Source organism: Colletotrichum higginsianum, chromosome 10 (genome assembly GCF_001672515.1).
Source record: "Colletotrichum higginsianum IMI 349063 chromosome 10, whole genome shotgun sequence".
NCBI lineage: Eukaryota > Fungi > Ascomycota > Sordariomycetes > Glomerellales > Glomerellaceae > Colletotrichum > Colletotrichum higginsianum.
This window is the reverse complement of record NC_030962.1, coordinates 48,164-63,798: the sequence shown is the minus strand read 5'-3', so window position 1 is coordinate 63,798 and position 15,635 is coordinate 48,164. Positions and strand designations below refer to the sequence as shown.

The 15,635-nt window shown below is 49.7% G+C and overlaps 6 protein-coding genes across 6 annotated transcripts; 3 read left to right on the top strand and 3 right to left on the bottom strand.

The window, feature by feature from the left end:
* Positions 1-247: 247 nt before the first annotated feature.
* Positions 248-2,855, top strand: CH63R_13462 (Fungal specific transcription factor domain-containing protein; the record flags this gene model as incomplete). The annotated part of the gene is made up of 7 exons (XM_018308436.1): positions 248-544; positions 712-748; positions 875-1,449; positions 1,508-1,818; positions 1,889-2,206; positions 2,266-2,464; positions 2,529-2,855. The coding sequence occupies 7 exons, from the start codon at positions 248-250 to the stop codon at positions 2,853-2,855; spliced, it is 2,064 nt and encodes a 687-aa protein (XP_018150754.1).
* A 1,326-nt stretch (positions 2,856-4,181) lies between these two features.
* Positions 4,182-4,988, top strand: CH63R_13461 (Flavin-nucleotide-binding protein; the record flags this gene model as incomplete). Its single annotated transcript, XM_018308435.1, has 1 exon — positions 4,182-4,988. The coding sequence occupies one exon, from the start codon at positions 4,182-4,184 to the stop codon at positions 4,986-4,988; it is 807 nt and encodes a 268-aa protein (XP_018150753.1).
* Positions 4,989-6,047: 1,059 nt separating this feature from the next.
* On the bottom strand, positions 6,048-6,810 carry CH63R_13460 (uncharacterized protein; the record flags this gene model as incomplete). Its single annotated transcript, XM_018308434.1, has 4 exons — positions 6,048-6,121; positions 6,177-6,345; positions 6,411-6,507; positions 6,563-6,810. 4 exons carry the CDS (start codon positions 6,808-6,810, stop codon positions 6,048-6,050), a joined length of 588 nt encoding a protein of 195 aa, XP_018150752.1.
* Positions 6,811-7,933: 1,123 nt separating this feature from the next.
* On the bottom strand, positions 7,934-8,566 carry CH63R_13459 (uncharacterized protein; the record flags this gene model as incomplete). The annotated part of the gene is made up of 1 exon (XM_018308433.1): positions 7,934-8,566. The coding sequence occupies one exon, from the start codon at positions 8,564-8,566 to the stop codon at positions 7,934-7,936; it is 633 nt and encodes a 210-aa protein (XP_018150751.1).
* A 2,492-nt stretch (positions 8,567-11,058) lies between these two features.
* On the bottom strand, positions 11,059-12,948 carry CH63R_13458 (Acetamidase; the record flags this gene model as incomplete). The annotated part of the gene is made up of 6 exons (XM_018308432.1): positions 11,059-11,457; positions 11,519-11,957; positions 12,019-12,143; positions 12,203-12,406; positions 12,456-12,632; positions 12,682-12,948. The coding sequence occupies 6 exons, from the start codon at positions 12,946-12,948 to the stop codon at positions 11,059-11,061; spliced, it is 1,611 nt and encodes a 536-aa protein (XP_018150750.1).
* Positions 12,949-13,698: 750 nt separating this feature from the next.
* Positions 13,699-15,408, top strand: CH63R_13457 (Allantoin permease; the record flags this gene model as incomplete). The annotated part of the gene is made up of 3 exons (XM_018308431.1): positions 13,699-13,914; positions 13,990-14,508; positions 14,578-15,408. The coding sequence occupies 3 exons, from the start codon at positions 13,699-13,701 to the stop codon at positions 15,406-15,408; spliced, it is 1,566 nt and encodes a 521-aa protein (XP_018150749.1).
* Between the last annotated feature and the right edge of the window lie 227 nt (positions 15,409-15,635).

Genomic DNA, 15,635 nt, shown 5'->3' with positions numbered 1-15,635 from the left:
TCGCAGACAGACGTATAGAGATAGGAATACAGTGCGGTTGTATTGTAAGGACTCTAGGAAAGGGAATTCTAGTAGATGAGGTGGCTATATTGGTGATTCTATTGATTGTTGTTCTTGGTCTTCTTGTTCAAACTTCCCAGGGCCGGGGGGTGAGCTGACTGACTCCACTTGTACATCGCCCCCGCGGCAGATTTTTGTATTACTCAACAGGCCCCGTTTTAAGTGATGTTGGAGACACCTTATCAACATGCCCTCCCGGTTCCCATTCTGGTCCGAAACAAGCCCCGAAGATGTCCGACGCAGTACTCAAAACGGGTCTGCGCCTTTCTTCGGTCGGACGACATCGGCCGTCTTCCTCCTCATAGTACCAGTAGCAATCGTTGGATTTCACACCTCGGACAGAAAATCCTTGTTCACCCATGGCACGAGTCCGAAAAATGGAAGGGAATTCCGAGCCCTCACCACGATCAGCGCAAAAAACCCCGGGCCTGTCGCGGCCGAGGAAGGCAAAGGCGTGTCAGCGGTGCCGGACGAGGAAGCAAAGGTGCGAAGGCCCACCAAACTGCCAAAACTGTGCTTCGGCCAATGAAGGTCAGTGATCCGAATTAATCCGTATGTGTGACCTCAAGCTCTACCCTTGTTTCCCTCGCAATGTTTGAGAACGACATATGCTGGTTGTCAGGCCTCTAAACCAGTAGAACTGGCTCACAGCCAAACTATATGGAGGGCATGGTCCAAGCCGCTATACGTTGGATGCATTCAAGAAAAGCATTGGAGTTATGTCTGTGAAACGAATGTTGTCGTTGAGGGCGACTTGCCGGACACATTCTTCAGGTATCATTGTGCGAATTAAACTCGTACTGACTCCGCGCAGAATGTATTCCCGCCGAGCGCGAGCGTATGGCCCTGTACTCAGTTCAATACATCGAATCACTCGAAGCACGGGTTACGGATGTTCAGCATGGAGCGACGGTGGCAACTCCCGGAATGTCACTTGATCAGCCGATAGATGGTCCCTCTCAACACCTTGGCGATCCCCAGATCACCAACGGGTTTTCCAACTCACGAAGCGGTTCGGATCAGCTGGAAATGACATTCATGGCCCCTCTAGACAACTCGAACAACATCATCTATGGTCTGGACATGCTACAGTCAGACGACAACCTTTTCTCCGTCAGCGATGTGGCAAATCACGACACAAGTGCGAACTCCGCCGCGCACAGCGATCCGGCCATGCCAATACACGTCCTGGGCCAGGGGTCTGCCCCATCGTTTGCAGAGGTTTCCATCCACGAAGGTGCCTTGTTTTTCCAGGTCTATTTCGAAACCATTCATCCGCGCTATCCATTTCTGGACGTAGAAGAATGCAGCCGAGGGTATCAAGACTGGAGAATGGGCGAAATCTTCCTGTCAAGCACTGATGCCTGGAGATCTTACCTCGTTAAAATGGTACGTGAAGCAGTTTCTTTCTCTTCCCAGTCGAGAGCTTTATCTAATGTCAGCATAGATCTTCGCCGTCGGCTCCCTCTTGCGTCAGGCAAAGCTCGACGGCTTCACGCGACAGCAGCATCACAACCTGATGCTCCAAGCGCAGGCCGACCAGACCATACTGACGGATCACTCGTACAAGCCTCTAGTTCGCCTCCAGGCAATGCTTCTGTACGCTATTCACGCGCTGCACGGCGAAAGCACTCCCCGACTGGGACACATCATTGGTGTGGCCATGCGTTTCGCAGTGATGAAAGGATTCCACCGTCTTGTGCAAGACGGAACCGCCGAGACTGCAATGGCCATCAAAGCTTGGTGGTGTATCTACATGTAAGCCTGCTAGATGTTCCACGCCCTGACTCCAAATCATTGTCCTGCGCTTCTTCTGACAGTATGCAAGGCTAGATAAAGTGGTCGCCATCACTCTCTGCATTCCTCCCTACCCTCCCGAGGAATGGATCACGACGCCAGCATATGCAAACGGACTCGAGCCTCGATACATCATGCCTTGGTCGTCAGATGTGCCCGGCGTAACTACAGGCTCAACATATAATTTCAACCTCAGCTATTACGCTCACATGTGTCGCATACGGCAAATTCATTCCAAAATTTTGTCTGCCACGCAAACGATGGCCCCCGAAACTAGGGCAGAGTTCACCAAAGAAACTCGAGCCGCAATTGATCAGTGGTCACAGGATGGTCAGATGTACGGATATGGGTAGGTTGGGGTTTGTCGGTGGGCAAGGGGATAGATCATGCTCGCTGACATGTCTCCAGTCGTGTCAACACCGAAGGATACGCAAGTTCTCTAGGGCTGACCCACGTCGCGGCCATCACGCGGGTGATTCTTTATAGACTGGACCCTGCCGATATCGACTCGCCAGATATCGATGAGAAACTCCAGGCTTGCTGCGACTTCGTCGGCATCTTCCGAGCGCTGCAGAAGAAGCGCCAGATCCCGAAGCACTGGGGCGATGTACGTGCTGCCTTGCCTCGAGCCGGTTTGCTTGACTCCACGTATGCTGCTAACTTCCGACTAGATGCTATTTAGCTTCCAAGTCGGCGTGACAATGGTCTATATCGTCTATCGCCGGGCTGTCCCGATTCCCAAGAACGTCGACCGGGCCATTCGCGACGTCGCCTCGAGTCTTGCGATATTCGCTGATCGGTCGGAAAAGGCAGACGTCTACCGTGACTGCCTGGACGTGTTGGCCAACAGCATCTCGAGATCCTGCACACCTGGGACGATTGATGAGGAATCTCGGAGGGAGATTTCTGGCATGGTCCAGCAGATCATCGAGAGTGGCACCGCGCCCGACGTTGCTTCGATGCTGTCGGAGATGAGCCAAGTTTCGGGTGACGGCTGAGGTACCTGACACGCGGTGCCTTTCAATGTCATGGTTGGATGGTACGCCTACCAGACCGCGTCTCAGAACTAGGCAGCCGGGCCTGGTTGATTGGAGAGATGGCGTTTTCGAGAGGAGTGGCAACCCCCCTGGCGTCGCCAAGGTACAACCATGGACATCATGGGCGACAAATGGTGGTGGTGGAGGAGGACACTGGGGTGGGAAGAATAAGCAGATATAAGGCATGCGTAATCCCGTGCTTTGTCACGCGGCTCTTGGATCCCGAATTATCAACCGCCTTCTAAACAGTGAGCATACGTCGTTTGGTAGCCTAACTTTAATAGTTCCTACAACTCTACTTGGGTAAATGTAAACGCCAGAGCCGAAGACCTTGTGACTGGAGGCTTGGAGTCTGCAGCTCCGGACTACTGACATTTGGGCCGAGAATGCCAGACTTCCCTTGGACCACGAAAATGTTTACTAATCAGTGTCACTTCCAGTAGAGAGAATCATTCGATCAGGGCTTTGCTAGGCTCTGACCCCCTATCAGGACAGAGAGTGTGCATTAACCAAATCTGCTGGCACACCCCGTCTCTTGGTCGAAGGGATGAGCGATTTGCTTTTGTCAATTACCCAACTGCGCAAATCTAAAAACCCGGAGTCAAATCTGCGTCCCTATCACTTGATATACGTGCAATCTCCGACCCTCGGATGGCCATCTCATCAGTATTCTCCACCATCAGGGCGTCCAGCCCATGGATCAACTTGGACCTTTCCGACCTGCAACCGCCACGAGCATCAGTAAAATGGCCTCTTTTCCCCCTCGGAGTGGCCCTGCGGCGCCCCACGTACCCCGACAAGATTGACCCATCGGCGATAGGCATCGCTTCCACTCAAAGCAAGCCTAATAGCCCTTAATCATCCGCCAGGATGGCAAGGGAACCTAAAGGATCCAGGGGATTGGCTGCTCAGATTACCTAGATCTGGCATCTGACTCATTCGGCGCTAACTTACTGGCCGATCAGTTGTCGAAGCCGTGGCAATTAGCCCAGCGAACGTCCGACAAAGGCCGATGGCCTCAATACGGGCAGCAATAATCGGACACAATCGGCCCCGCTCCGGGACTTGTCCACGGAAACGGCTCTCTAAAAATGGAGCTACAGATTGACCATCAACATATATTTCAAAGCAGAATATACGCCCGTAAGCTGCCTTCTCAATTGTTCGCTATCCGAATTTCGGCAGACATCTCACTGCTTCCTTTTGAACACAGTCGCCAAACCTCGATTTCCCCAGCATTTCAAGGACCCCATTCTCCGCCATCATCGGATACATCTTCGGTAAACAATGGAGTACCCAAAGACACCCGTCAACAAGGTCCACCGACTGGCGGACAAACGCGCAGACTACGACCTCAAGACTGTCCACAGCATCGTCAACCAATGCATGTCTTTACATGTTACCTTCACACCGGGCGACACTGAGTTTCCAACCGTCATTCCCATGATTGGCGCCATGGGCAGTTTTGATCGCCCCAGCGCCGACATCGACGAGCCTCTCGACTGCTACATCCACGGCTATATCTCAGCTCGCATGGCCAACCTCGCCAGAGAGAAGATGGCCGAGGGTCTACCTGGCCTCCCCGTCTGCGTATCAGCTACCAAGGTGGACGGCATCGTCCTCGCTCTGAGTTCTTTTGCGCACTCCTGCAACTACCGTTCGGCCTCCCTGTTCGGCTACGCGAGTCTGGTCACAGACAGCGAGGAGAAGTTGTGGGCGTTGAAGCTCATCACCAACGGCCTCGTCGCAGGACGATGGGAAGAAGTGCGCCAGCCCCCGTCCGCCAATGAGCTGTTGCAGACGCAAGTTCTGCGCATCCGTGTGAAAAGCGGCAGCGCAAAGGTTCGCGCGGGCCCGGTATCCGAGGTGAAGGAGGACATGGAAAACGCTGAAATGAGAAAGGCTGTTTGGTCGGGGTACATCCCGTTGGTCGAGCACCTACAAGAACCCGTTCCATCAAAGCACAACCTCGTGGAGCAACTTCCTGAACACATCTCGGAGTACATGAATGTTTTCAATGAGAAAGCGGATGAATACAGCCAAGAGATTGTGAAGCGGGTGCTAGAGGATCCTGCTGCGTTTCAAAATGTCTAGATCTGTATCAGTTTTAGTAATAGAGAAGACGTCAGGTAGCCGTGAAAAATCAAGGCTGTTTCCACAATTAAGGCCTCAAGTTTGTTGTTTGTCAATGAAAGTGTTGAAGTACGTGTTGTCCGTAGCTGTGCCGGGCGGGAGCCGCTGGCCCCTCTTGGCGTCGATGAAGTCGTCCCGAATCACGTTTCTCAACTACCCCGGGGTTGGAAGCATGACTAACGACGATTAACAAGGCTTCGAAAGCCAGGACAAGTTGAACACGCATGTTTAGATCGCGGTCGTGAGGGTGACGAGAACGTCTTAAAGTAATCATAAGCACCTCGTCCGCTGCATCGCCTGCGCCAACATTTCAGTAAATATCATGTCTAAAGCCAACAAAAGAAAGATGAAGGGTGTCATTGAGCACGGTACTGGTCCTAACAATGACTGCTTTATGGATCCTAAACTTAATATAATGGCTAATGCTAAGAATATAGGTGCTACTGCGTATGTAGAAGCCTAAAATATTAACTCTAATAATATTAAAGAAGACTACTAAAAGGCTATAGAAATCAGTTAGGATCTTAATACTAATAGTAAGCTACTTTTATTCTTATCCCTCTTAAGTACTAAGTATTTAATCTAAGTCTAACTAAATCTAAATTAGCTTATTAGAAAGGAAGTTTTATTTATAGTTTAATTATAATAAAGACTTTGCATACAATACTAAATACCCTGTACAAATTTAACTAATACACATAAGAGGAAACCCCCCTTTAAGTTAAAGGAAAAATCCCCTTACATTCCTTTAGATAGTAAGATAACCTCTTATTTTTATCTACCTCTCTAATACTAAGTTTACTAGTACCTTTAGTGTAACTAAACTATATAGGTACTATAGAAGAGGTAATATAAAAAGGTAATTTAAAGGCCTCCTTAGGCCCCTATTAGCCTTACCCCTTATCCCTTATTGGGTATTTTAGAGGTCTAGTGACACCTGAGGGGATAGCATTGTCTTTAGACGCAATGCTCTTATCCTATTCCCTGCCTCCTATTAACATCTCCCAGTTCTAGAAGCAGTTACGCCTGGAAAGCACGAGCACAGTTGGCGTTTGTAACTCCTTTAGCATTGTTCTTGGTGGCGGCATTAGCACCTGAACAGATGGTTAGCTTCTGTCATATTAGACCTAATTAGGTTGAACGTCTTACCAGCTGCGGCACCGCTTCCGCCGCCTGCCTGTTGCACAACAACGCAGTTGCCAAATCCACCAGCCGTTGTGAAGGATGCAATGCACAGGTCTCCTGATGCTCCACCGCTGCACTTGGTACCGGCCGGGAGCGAGGCGGTCACCTTCTCGGTGCCTGTGCTTGCTGGGGCCTATTGCCGATTTTGTTAGAAGACTGCAAGAAATCCATCCGTGTGCCTGTAGGATAGAGACTTACAAGCTGGCCGTTGGCCGACACGGTACCATCCACAAAGGTTTTGCCGTCTCCGGCAGCGTCTACCTTCATAGTAACCTGACGCGAACCGTCCTTGCCACTGGAAATACGTATTAGTGTTACCCTAACGATAGCTAAGGGTAAAGTTTACAGACCCGTTAAAGTTCTGGACATTGACAGTGAAGGAGCCCGAGGAATCGGCCTGAACCGAGGTCGAGCTTCCAATGGCTGACGCAATGTTTACACCGTTTCCACAGGGTGCGTTGTTGGATGGCCTTTTGACGTCCTTGCGAGCAGCAGTACCAGTGACGCCCATGACCGGGTTGATGGCGGCATGTGCGGCAACCTGGACGGCGGAGAGCGCTAGAACGGCACTATAGACAAAGAGCGACTTGAGCATCATGATGCCGAGGTTGTAAGGGATTCTTAGGGGCTAAAAGAGTGTACTATAGTTACCGCCAGGGTAATTGATATCAAGAAGAGAATAGAAAAAGAATACTGAGAAGGCAAGTGAATGTAGAGAATGTGGTAGTGCGAGTTTCCAGTGATTTTGCTTGGCGCCTCTTGAGGCTCTTATATTGAGCAACAGAAGCACACACTTTAAGGGGAGTCCTGGGTTGATGCCCCTGTTACACAACCTACAAAACTGCGGTTACAAAGCAGTTCTTACTTGATGCTAGTGTGTCCATTCACGCAGGGGGCGGCCAGCTCCCCTTGCGACGAAACATCAGCGGTCAACCTTGGGGAATCCAACCTTGGGTGCAGACCACACCCTTCATTTTATCTCTCCAGGGAGCCCAGAGCGAACCCGGCAACTCCGAGCCATTGAGCGTATTGCCGCGTAGACCGAGTAGATCATGCGACTGGGGTTGACCTATGTGGGATTATGAAGCGAACCCTTGACTGGCGTTACCACTTGGAGACATCAGACGACAGCCCGCGTTTAAATCTTTTAGGCGGGCGTCTTTGTCAGGTTTCACATTCCACAAGTACAGGCCTGAATGGGCTTGAGCTAATTACCGCTAATGTCAGTAGTATTGTACTATGTAGAGACAGGAAAAAGTAGAGCCCCAGGGTCACTCTCTGTTTTAGGTGATTTTTTTTAGCTAGATTGGTATAGAGTCCCCCTCCCCCCCTTGACAACTATTGCATCTCCTTCGATAGGGGGGGTTAGGCATAGTTTGCTTATAGGAAAACTGTAAACTTAACATCTTTTCTAAATGCTGCTCCAGAGGAAATTACTAGCAATGCTGGAGTTTAAGATATAGCTACATTTAAAGGTTCGAATTTTAGTAACTTATTAATACAACAGTAAACTCTTTGCTAGTTAGTATACAGCTGCGCATCCAAGTAGACTTATAGGTAAAGAGGTAAGAAAGCCCCTATAGTACACGAATAATAAAAATAATAATAGTATATTCAACGTCTAGAGTGCTAATAGATATGCTAGGTGTAGTGCTAATATAGTCTAAATTGTTTTATAGACTACTGTCTTTACCTAATGTTTGTATTTCTTATTTAATAACTTAGGTGGATTTCCCGCCAGCTCCTGCGGCGTCTTTTCCGCCACGTGCTGCAGCCCCTTTTCCACCAGCTCCTCCGTCGGCTTGTCCACCAGCCGCCGCAGCAGCCTTGCTACATGCCTTGGGGACATCTGGCGGCGCCGAGGTGGTGCCAACAGCCTTGGCGGCTGCAGCCTGCACGGCGCCCTCATTGCCGATCGCGTCCTGTCCAACAGGGGCCGGGCAGCGAGCTCCATTGATCTTGGCCAGATTGGCTTGTAGATTCTGCGGGTTCGTAACGGTGTCGTTGATTGCGGGGCCAATGATGCCGAATTGGGCATTAAGGGCTTGAGCGGCTGCCAGGCCCTTGGCGTCAAGCTTGACGTCCGCCTGCAGGGCAGTGCTCGAGTCTCCCTCGTTCTGCGCAGCTACGAAAGCGGTCGCGGCGGCATTGCTGATCTCAGCGTTGCTCTTTAGCTGGCCGGCGGTGTCAACAAAGTTGTTCACGCTCTGGATATCGCTGAGCCACTGGTTGATGGTACCAAGAACCTTGGCTTGGAGGGCCGGGTCGACTGCCTTGGCCTTTTGCGCTTTCTTGGGAGCGGGACTGGCGATGGCTGAAGCGGCCAGGACTACGGAAAATATGGCATAACGCATCTTGATAAGTGATGGATACAAGAGAGAGCTTAAAGTTACTAGTGAAGGACAAAGAGGGACCAGCCACAGCAAGAAATAGAGAAGAATTGACAAGCAAAGTTAGCGCTTGGCCGTGGGGAGAGAAGGAATGAATGACAGAAAGAAGAGAATATGGTTGGAGTGAACTTATGTCAGATCAATCCGGCACTCCCTACGTTATATATTTCGCAGGTGCGTCTCATTTTAAAGTTTGCTCGGCATCCTGTTGCCGGATTAGAGTTTTAGTCAAGAGTTGTCTGAAACTCTCAGACGACTCCATCCACCCGACAGGAACGTTCGGACGACCCTACGCACTAGACATCCCTGCTTCAGGGGATAGAAGACGTACTTATTGACTTATCCAGTATTAGCCTGTTTGCAGTGTTGTCTCTAACGGTTTTAGGTAAACTTAACATAAGGATGCTTGCGCAATAAGTAGACAAACTAGACTAGGTACGTCGCCAAGCTATAGGGTTGTGGGTTAATGTGAAATACCCTGACAAATCGACATGTTTCTTAAAACCATGGCGCCCTGCGTGACGCTGGAAATGGGTGGATGCGTTTTTCGACGTTTTTCGGATGCAATTACATAGACTTTTGACGTCGTTAGAGGTTGAGATGTCACTAGATTGCGTCGAGAGCAAGTTAATAAGCAATATTCTATTTAACGTTTAGGGTTGCATGCGTGACATCTTACCTTGCCGACACCTGTACGTCAGCCCCTCTACTAAAGTCCTATCGATGGCTGGTGCAAGGACTGATGTCAGAGGGGATGTGGATGAAAAGATGTCGGCAATCGTCTCAACAAGAGACTTTGGCGACAGTGCGTCGATAATGGAGATTTCAAGCTGCTGCAAGCTGAGTTATGTGCCAAAAAAAGCCCACGAAGACGTCCTCGCTTTTGTAGGGCAGGGTTTTCTTAATCTCGGCGGCGGTTATGTAAAGAAAAAGCCTTGCCTACAAGGCTGGAAGCACGCTCCTAGTAGAGCTTGTGGTAAGAACAGGGTTGACGCCCTTTTGCACTGCCCTGTGGAGAGCGCGTTTTGAGCTCCGGGGTTCCGCGACGGATATGTTCTAAAAGACTGTCTGCAAGTTGCTGCTCGCGAAAATCGCAATGCCAACAAGGCAGATCTTGGCCTAGCCAGCAGCCTTTACAGAACGGGAGTTCTTTTGAAGAGCAGATTGACCTTCCCGAGCCATCGTCTTACCTTGGCGAGATAGTCTGTCCCTACTTGGCCTACCAACGGCTTGCTTAGAGAGAGGTATCTAGGAGATCATTTTGCCATTGGAGAAGTGGACTCCATGTTTGAAGAAATGCTCCCTGATGTTGATTCATCGGACATGGCATACTCGGCCGATGCAGAATGGTATGCGGTTTCTGAATCGGCAATTCCAGAGTTCCACTTCGTCCTGACAAGCTTACTGCCCGGTCTCGGCCATGATACTTCCCGCAAAGCGGCATTACGCATGCACGTTCGCCCGTTGTGTAAGGCATTCAACGACAGCATTTCGAAACACGGCATAGCGATGATTGATATTTTAGATCTGAGACGTATACAATACGGCGTAGTCGACTCGGTGTTTTCTCGAACCGTTTCGCCCTCGGTCTTAGCCATACTCACGCAGTTGTTTAGACACACAAGGACCTCTTATACTCTCCTAAGACGTAGTAGGCTTTTCTTAGCCCTCTAGCACTTACTTATTATATTATTTACTATGTTACGCTTATAGCTCTTAGCCTTTATAAGAATAGGCTTGTATTCTAAGTTAGTATTAGAAAACTAGCTGTCTAGCAGCTAGCTAGATAACTTATATGCCTAGAAGGCTATATATTAGTCTCTAATAGTAGTATTTCTATTAATAGGTAGCTAAGGTCTATATTTAGTAAATAGTACTAAGGTCTTACTAGCTTATTAGTAACTTTACTAGTTTGCTATTATGCATACTTAGCTCAAAAGAGAAGTATAACTAATAGTAGAAGTTGCAGCTATAAGTCCTTACTATTAATTATTATACTTAATAATAGAAATATAGCTCTTGTAGTATTTCCTTTAGGAAGATAAGATAGCATGCATTAGAGATAGTAATGCAGCTCTAGAGATTTAGTCTTATAGGTACTTAAAGTCCTAATTGCATTCTAACAAAATCTGTACTATAGAGATATACTACTACCTTCAAGTAAGTAGCTGCATCTTAGTCTTATTAAGTTGCAAGCTAATGCAGGCTGTTATGCTAACCTTAGTACTCTAATAATAGCTAAATACACCCTCTAGGTAATCTTTAGCCTTTAGGTAGGTATAGACCTCTTCTATCTAATTATTGCTTCTCTTTAGTACAGTAGGCTAGGAGCCTAATCAATTGCAGTTATTTAGATACGGCTGTGTTAGTAGCTACCACTAAACGGCGCTGAACATTGGATTGAAACCTGGCCTATATGATTCCGCGAGGTGCAGAAGCATGAGTGTCCTCTGGCTTTACTCTCTCCCCATTGCTTTCTCAATTGCTTCCAAGATTGCCAGACACTTTTCGTCTTCAAACTTCCGAGTGATGATCTGAAGACCAATCGGAGCGTCCACGTAGGTCTTTGGGTCGTACTGGTCATGCAGGTACTTGTCGCGAGGATTCTTCGGCACGTACCCGTAGTCTTTGACATCCCTCGCAGGGTCAACGGTGGTGACGGGGAAACAAACAGCAGGGTATTCCAGCAGATTCCACTGGCTTGTGTATGGCCAGTATGTGCTCGTGCCGTGGGGGGGCGCGGCACTCGGGCTCACGGGACTGAGGATTGCGTCGACGGCATGGCCATCGGGAGCGGCAGTTGCCAGCCAGTGATCATTGTACTGCTGGCGGTATGCGTTCCTCTCGGCTTTCAACTAGTACGGCCAAGTTTAGTACGGGGTTCTCTTGGAGGAGGATTTCCTGAGATAAACTTACTGTCCACACTTCCTCCTTCGTTCTGTCTTTAACAAGCTCATTGTCGAAGATCCACTGTGTCAAAGGACGAGGCTCTTCACCGCCATCTTCGAGGACCTTTTTGATCGCTTTTCCTCCGTCTTCAAAGTACAAGCCCATGCTGATCTCGTAGGCCCTTGAGTGGTTAAGAGGGATCCACTGGACCACTTCAAATTGGTCTCCATGCGCACGAAGGGCGGTGGCCACTTCTTCGAGTGCTCGACGAACGGGAGGATGAGGCATGACGATTCCGTCGTTCCACATGACTCCAATCTTGATCTTTCTGGGAAGTTTGACTTCTCGCCAGGGCAACGGAACGAGTGAGGTATCTTGCTGCCACGGCTCGGCATTGCAGTATGTGCTCATGAACAGGGACAGCGCAGAGCGAGAGATACACATTGGTCCATGAGATCCAACAATGCTGCAGAGATATTAGACGACTGATTAACCACAATCGGTACAACGGATGGAAGGCTACTTACCCGTCGCCACCAGGAACAGCTCTTGCGCCACCGCGACTGAGCCGACCCGTGGAAGGCTTGAACCCGTATATGCCAGTGAATCCGGCTGGAGCTCGAATCGATCCGCCACTGTCTCCTCCAACGCCCTTCCGGAAATTTTAGAAAGTTTTGTAACAGGATTGATGACACGGAATAGAACTCTTACCAGAACGCTTCCTCGGAACGCTATGAGAGCGGCTTCGCCACCCGAGCTCCCGCCTGGAGTCAGGGACAGATTGCGAGGATTGAGTGTCGTCCCGTAGATGTTGGAGGACGTCTCCAGGTGCATACCGGTCTGCGGCATTGTAGTTCGTGCATAGAACACAGCACCAGCCGCCCAGAGGACATCATTGACACCGCTTACTCCTGACTTGAAAGCGTCAGCTCCAGTTGTAGACGTGGCACGCCCCGAAACTTACAGTCTCTGCATCAATGTAGGCGACCATCCCACACGTTTTCATTCGCCCAAACATGCCGTGGTGCTCTTTGACGGAGATGGGCAAGCCATGAAGCGGGCCAAGTGGCTCTGGCAGAGCGTCAAGGAGGGCTGCTCGCTCCAAAGCCATTTCAGGAAGCAACTCAGTAATGCAATTTGTCTGTATTGATGAGAACGATTTTCATATCAAGAGTGCATCGGCGTCTTACCAGAACTTGAGCTAGTGCCGCGGCACGAAGGAATGCTTTGGTGACAGTGACGCATGAATATTTCTTAGACCTGATTGCCGCCAAAATCTCGTCCACGTCAAGAGATGTAATCTCAACCTCCTCTGGTTCAAGCACTAGATGTCGGATTTCGCAGACGTTTGATGGAAGCGAATTCGGCAGATTTTCGAGCTTCAGCGGTGGTGAGATCTTGGCAAGCGAGTCATCGCGCATGGCGAGCGCTCTGCCTATCGGGGATCCGAGACGCATGATTTATGATGAGTGCCTGTTTGGCTTCGAGATCAGAGGAAGGGAGTGAAGACAGATAGCTTGGAGACGCCTCAGCCGCAAAAGAATACACTGCAATATGATGAGTTTAAGCATGTTATATCTCACTTAGATATAGAAATAGTCAAGACTTTAATGAAGTCCGCGGCGCTCTTTGACCACCAGCATCTGTCGGAGTTGCAGTGACAATGGATTGTGATGTCCGACGAATGCCGTGTCCCCCGGTTTCTCCGCCCCACTTCGGACTTCATCGGTCCTGGGGTCTTTCGGTAGACCTGATAAGTTTTCAGATTAAGGTGCATTCTTTCTGACGGCGAAGTTCATCGGGTTGCCAGGTCCGACACCGCAATCAACGCTCAGTTATCAAGCCCTACATGATACTGAAGCAACTGGTGCGAGATGTATGGATATTACTGGCTCACATCATTGGTTCTGCGACTAAGAAACTTTACACATCTTGCCCGATAGCCGTCCGTCAATTCTACAACCCAGCCCCAGCTTCCGCTCTTGCGGACCCGACCACCCCCTATCAGGCAATGTGGATTTCTGGGGAATCTACATGCGATAGCAGGTAGCTCCCCCCACGTGCTCCTGATTTACCCGTTGATTGATGATAAGGCGCAACTCCTCAAGCGTATTAAGGTCTAACCCAATGCTCCCGGCTCTGGTACTATGATTCGGTCCAGACCAGACACATTGTTCCAATCAATACCTACTCTTAAGTTCACCAGGATGTCTCACGCCAACGAAACAAAGGAGATGGCGGCTATTGAGCCCCGTGCCGGTCCTGATGATGCCCCTTCTTCGGATCCCAAACTTGACATGATGGCCAATGCTAAGGACATTGGTGCCGCCGCGTATGCGGAAGCCCGAAACCTTGACTCCGATGATCTCCAAGGAGAACGACAAAGGGTCAAGAGGAAAATGGACAGGATCCTGATGCCAATGGTGAGCCGCGTCCTTTCGACACCGTCCCGGGTAGTTACCGAGTGTTCAATCTGAGGCTGACTAAATCCACCTCAGCTCATGACTTCGTTCGTCTTTCAATTCTTGGACAAACTCTCCTTGAACTATGCTGCTGCATACACCCTGATTCCTGACCTTGGGTTGGAAGGTCAGCAGTACTCGACTGTGGCATCCGCTTTCGCCTATGGCAACATCATCTGGTACATTCCAGCTAGTATGCTACTTCAGCGTCTACCAGTTGCAAAGTACACAGGTATCATGATTGGTGTCTGGGGAGGGCTTCTCATGTGCTGCGCGGCAGCAAAGAACTTTGGAGGCATTTTTGCGCTGAGGTTCATCCTGGGCATGTCTGAAAGCAACATGACGCCTGCTTACATGATCATCTGCTCCATGTTCTTCACGCGCCAAGAGCTTTCCTTGCGTCTGATTTTGTTCATTGCTATGAACGGTCTGGCGACTGCAGGAGGGTCTCTGATCGCTTTCGGTCTTGGACACGTGCATAGTACGAGCATTGCTTCATGGCAGCTGATCTTCTTGTTGATTGGTGGTGCGAACCTCTTATGGTCGGTTCTATTCGTGAGTTTTCTTCCATGGTCGCGTTCTACCTATTCACAAGAAATATTCTTACTGGCTTTCGCCTTCTAGCTCTACATTGTTCCCGATTCTCCTATGACCGCCCGTTGGCTCAACGAAAGAGAGAAGCTTGTTGCCGTCGATCGAGTGTCGCAAAACATGATCGGCATCAAAGATAAGGCCTTCAAGTGGAAGCAGATCCAAGAAGCCTTCTTGGACCCGAAAGTCTACATTCTCTGCATCTGCGGCTTTTGTAACGGCGTCGGCAGCGGCGGTCTTGGCTACTTCGGCTCGGCACTTCTCAAGGGGTACGGCTTCTCCGGCATCAACGCGACACTCCTACAGCTCCCAACCGGTATCATTGAGTTCGTCGTCCTACCTGTTTCTGGATGGGTGGCCTCTCGGTATATCAATACCAGATGCTATGTTGCCGTCGTCACCCTCTCCATTCCATTCGCAGGATTCTTAGGCATCCGCCTGACGTCCTTGGAGCACCAGTGGAGGCTCGTTGGATCCACCTGGATCCTCTACGTCTTCGGCATCGGAGCAGCCTCGTGCTACAGTCTGCTCGCAGCCAATTTCGCCGGCCACACCAAGCGCTCTTTTGTGAACGGTCTTTGGTTCGTCGTATGGGCGTGTGGCAACGTCGCAGGCACCAACTTCTTCAAGGCCGACGAGGCTCCGCGGTACTTTAGTGGAATCACAGCCCTTCTTTCATTTACCTCCGGAACCATGGTTATGTTAATCGTCTTTGCTCTCTACTGCAAGTGGGAGAACAAAAGACGCGACCGCGTTTACGGTGTCAGGAATGTTGTTGATGGCGAAGCCGACGACGAGGGCATTCGAGCCGGATTCATGGACAAGACCGACATTGAGAATAAGCATTTCCGTTATGCTTACTAGTTACGATTTACTTTCCCATAATTAGGGGGGTTGAGTCAAATCGGCATGTTCTTTTATGTCGAAGAAACCTATAGTGGTGGTGGTTTTCCGTAGCTAAGATTTGACAAGGTGTACAATCTCCCCAACACTTGGACTAACCTCCATCACTGATGCCGATTATCTCCTTAATTGAGCTCTCTGCAGACTTGTGGCCTTTCAAACTCTAATCACGTATGTCTTCTCCCTTT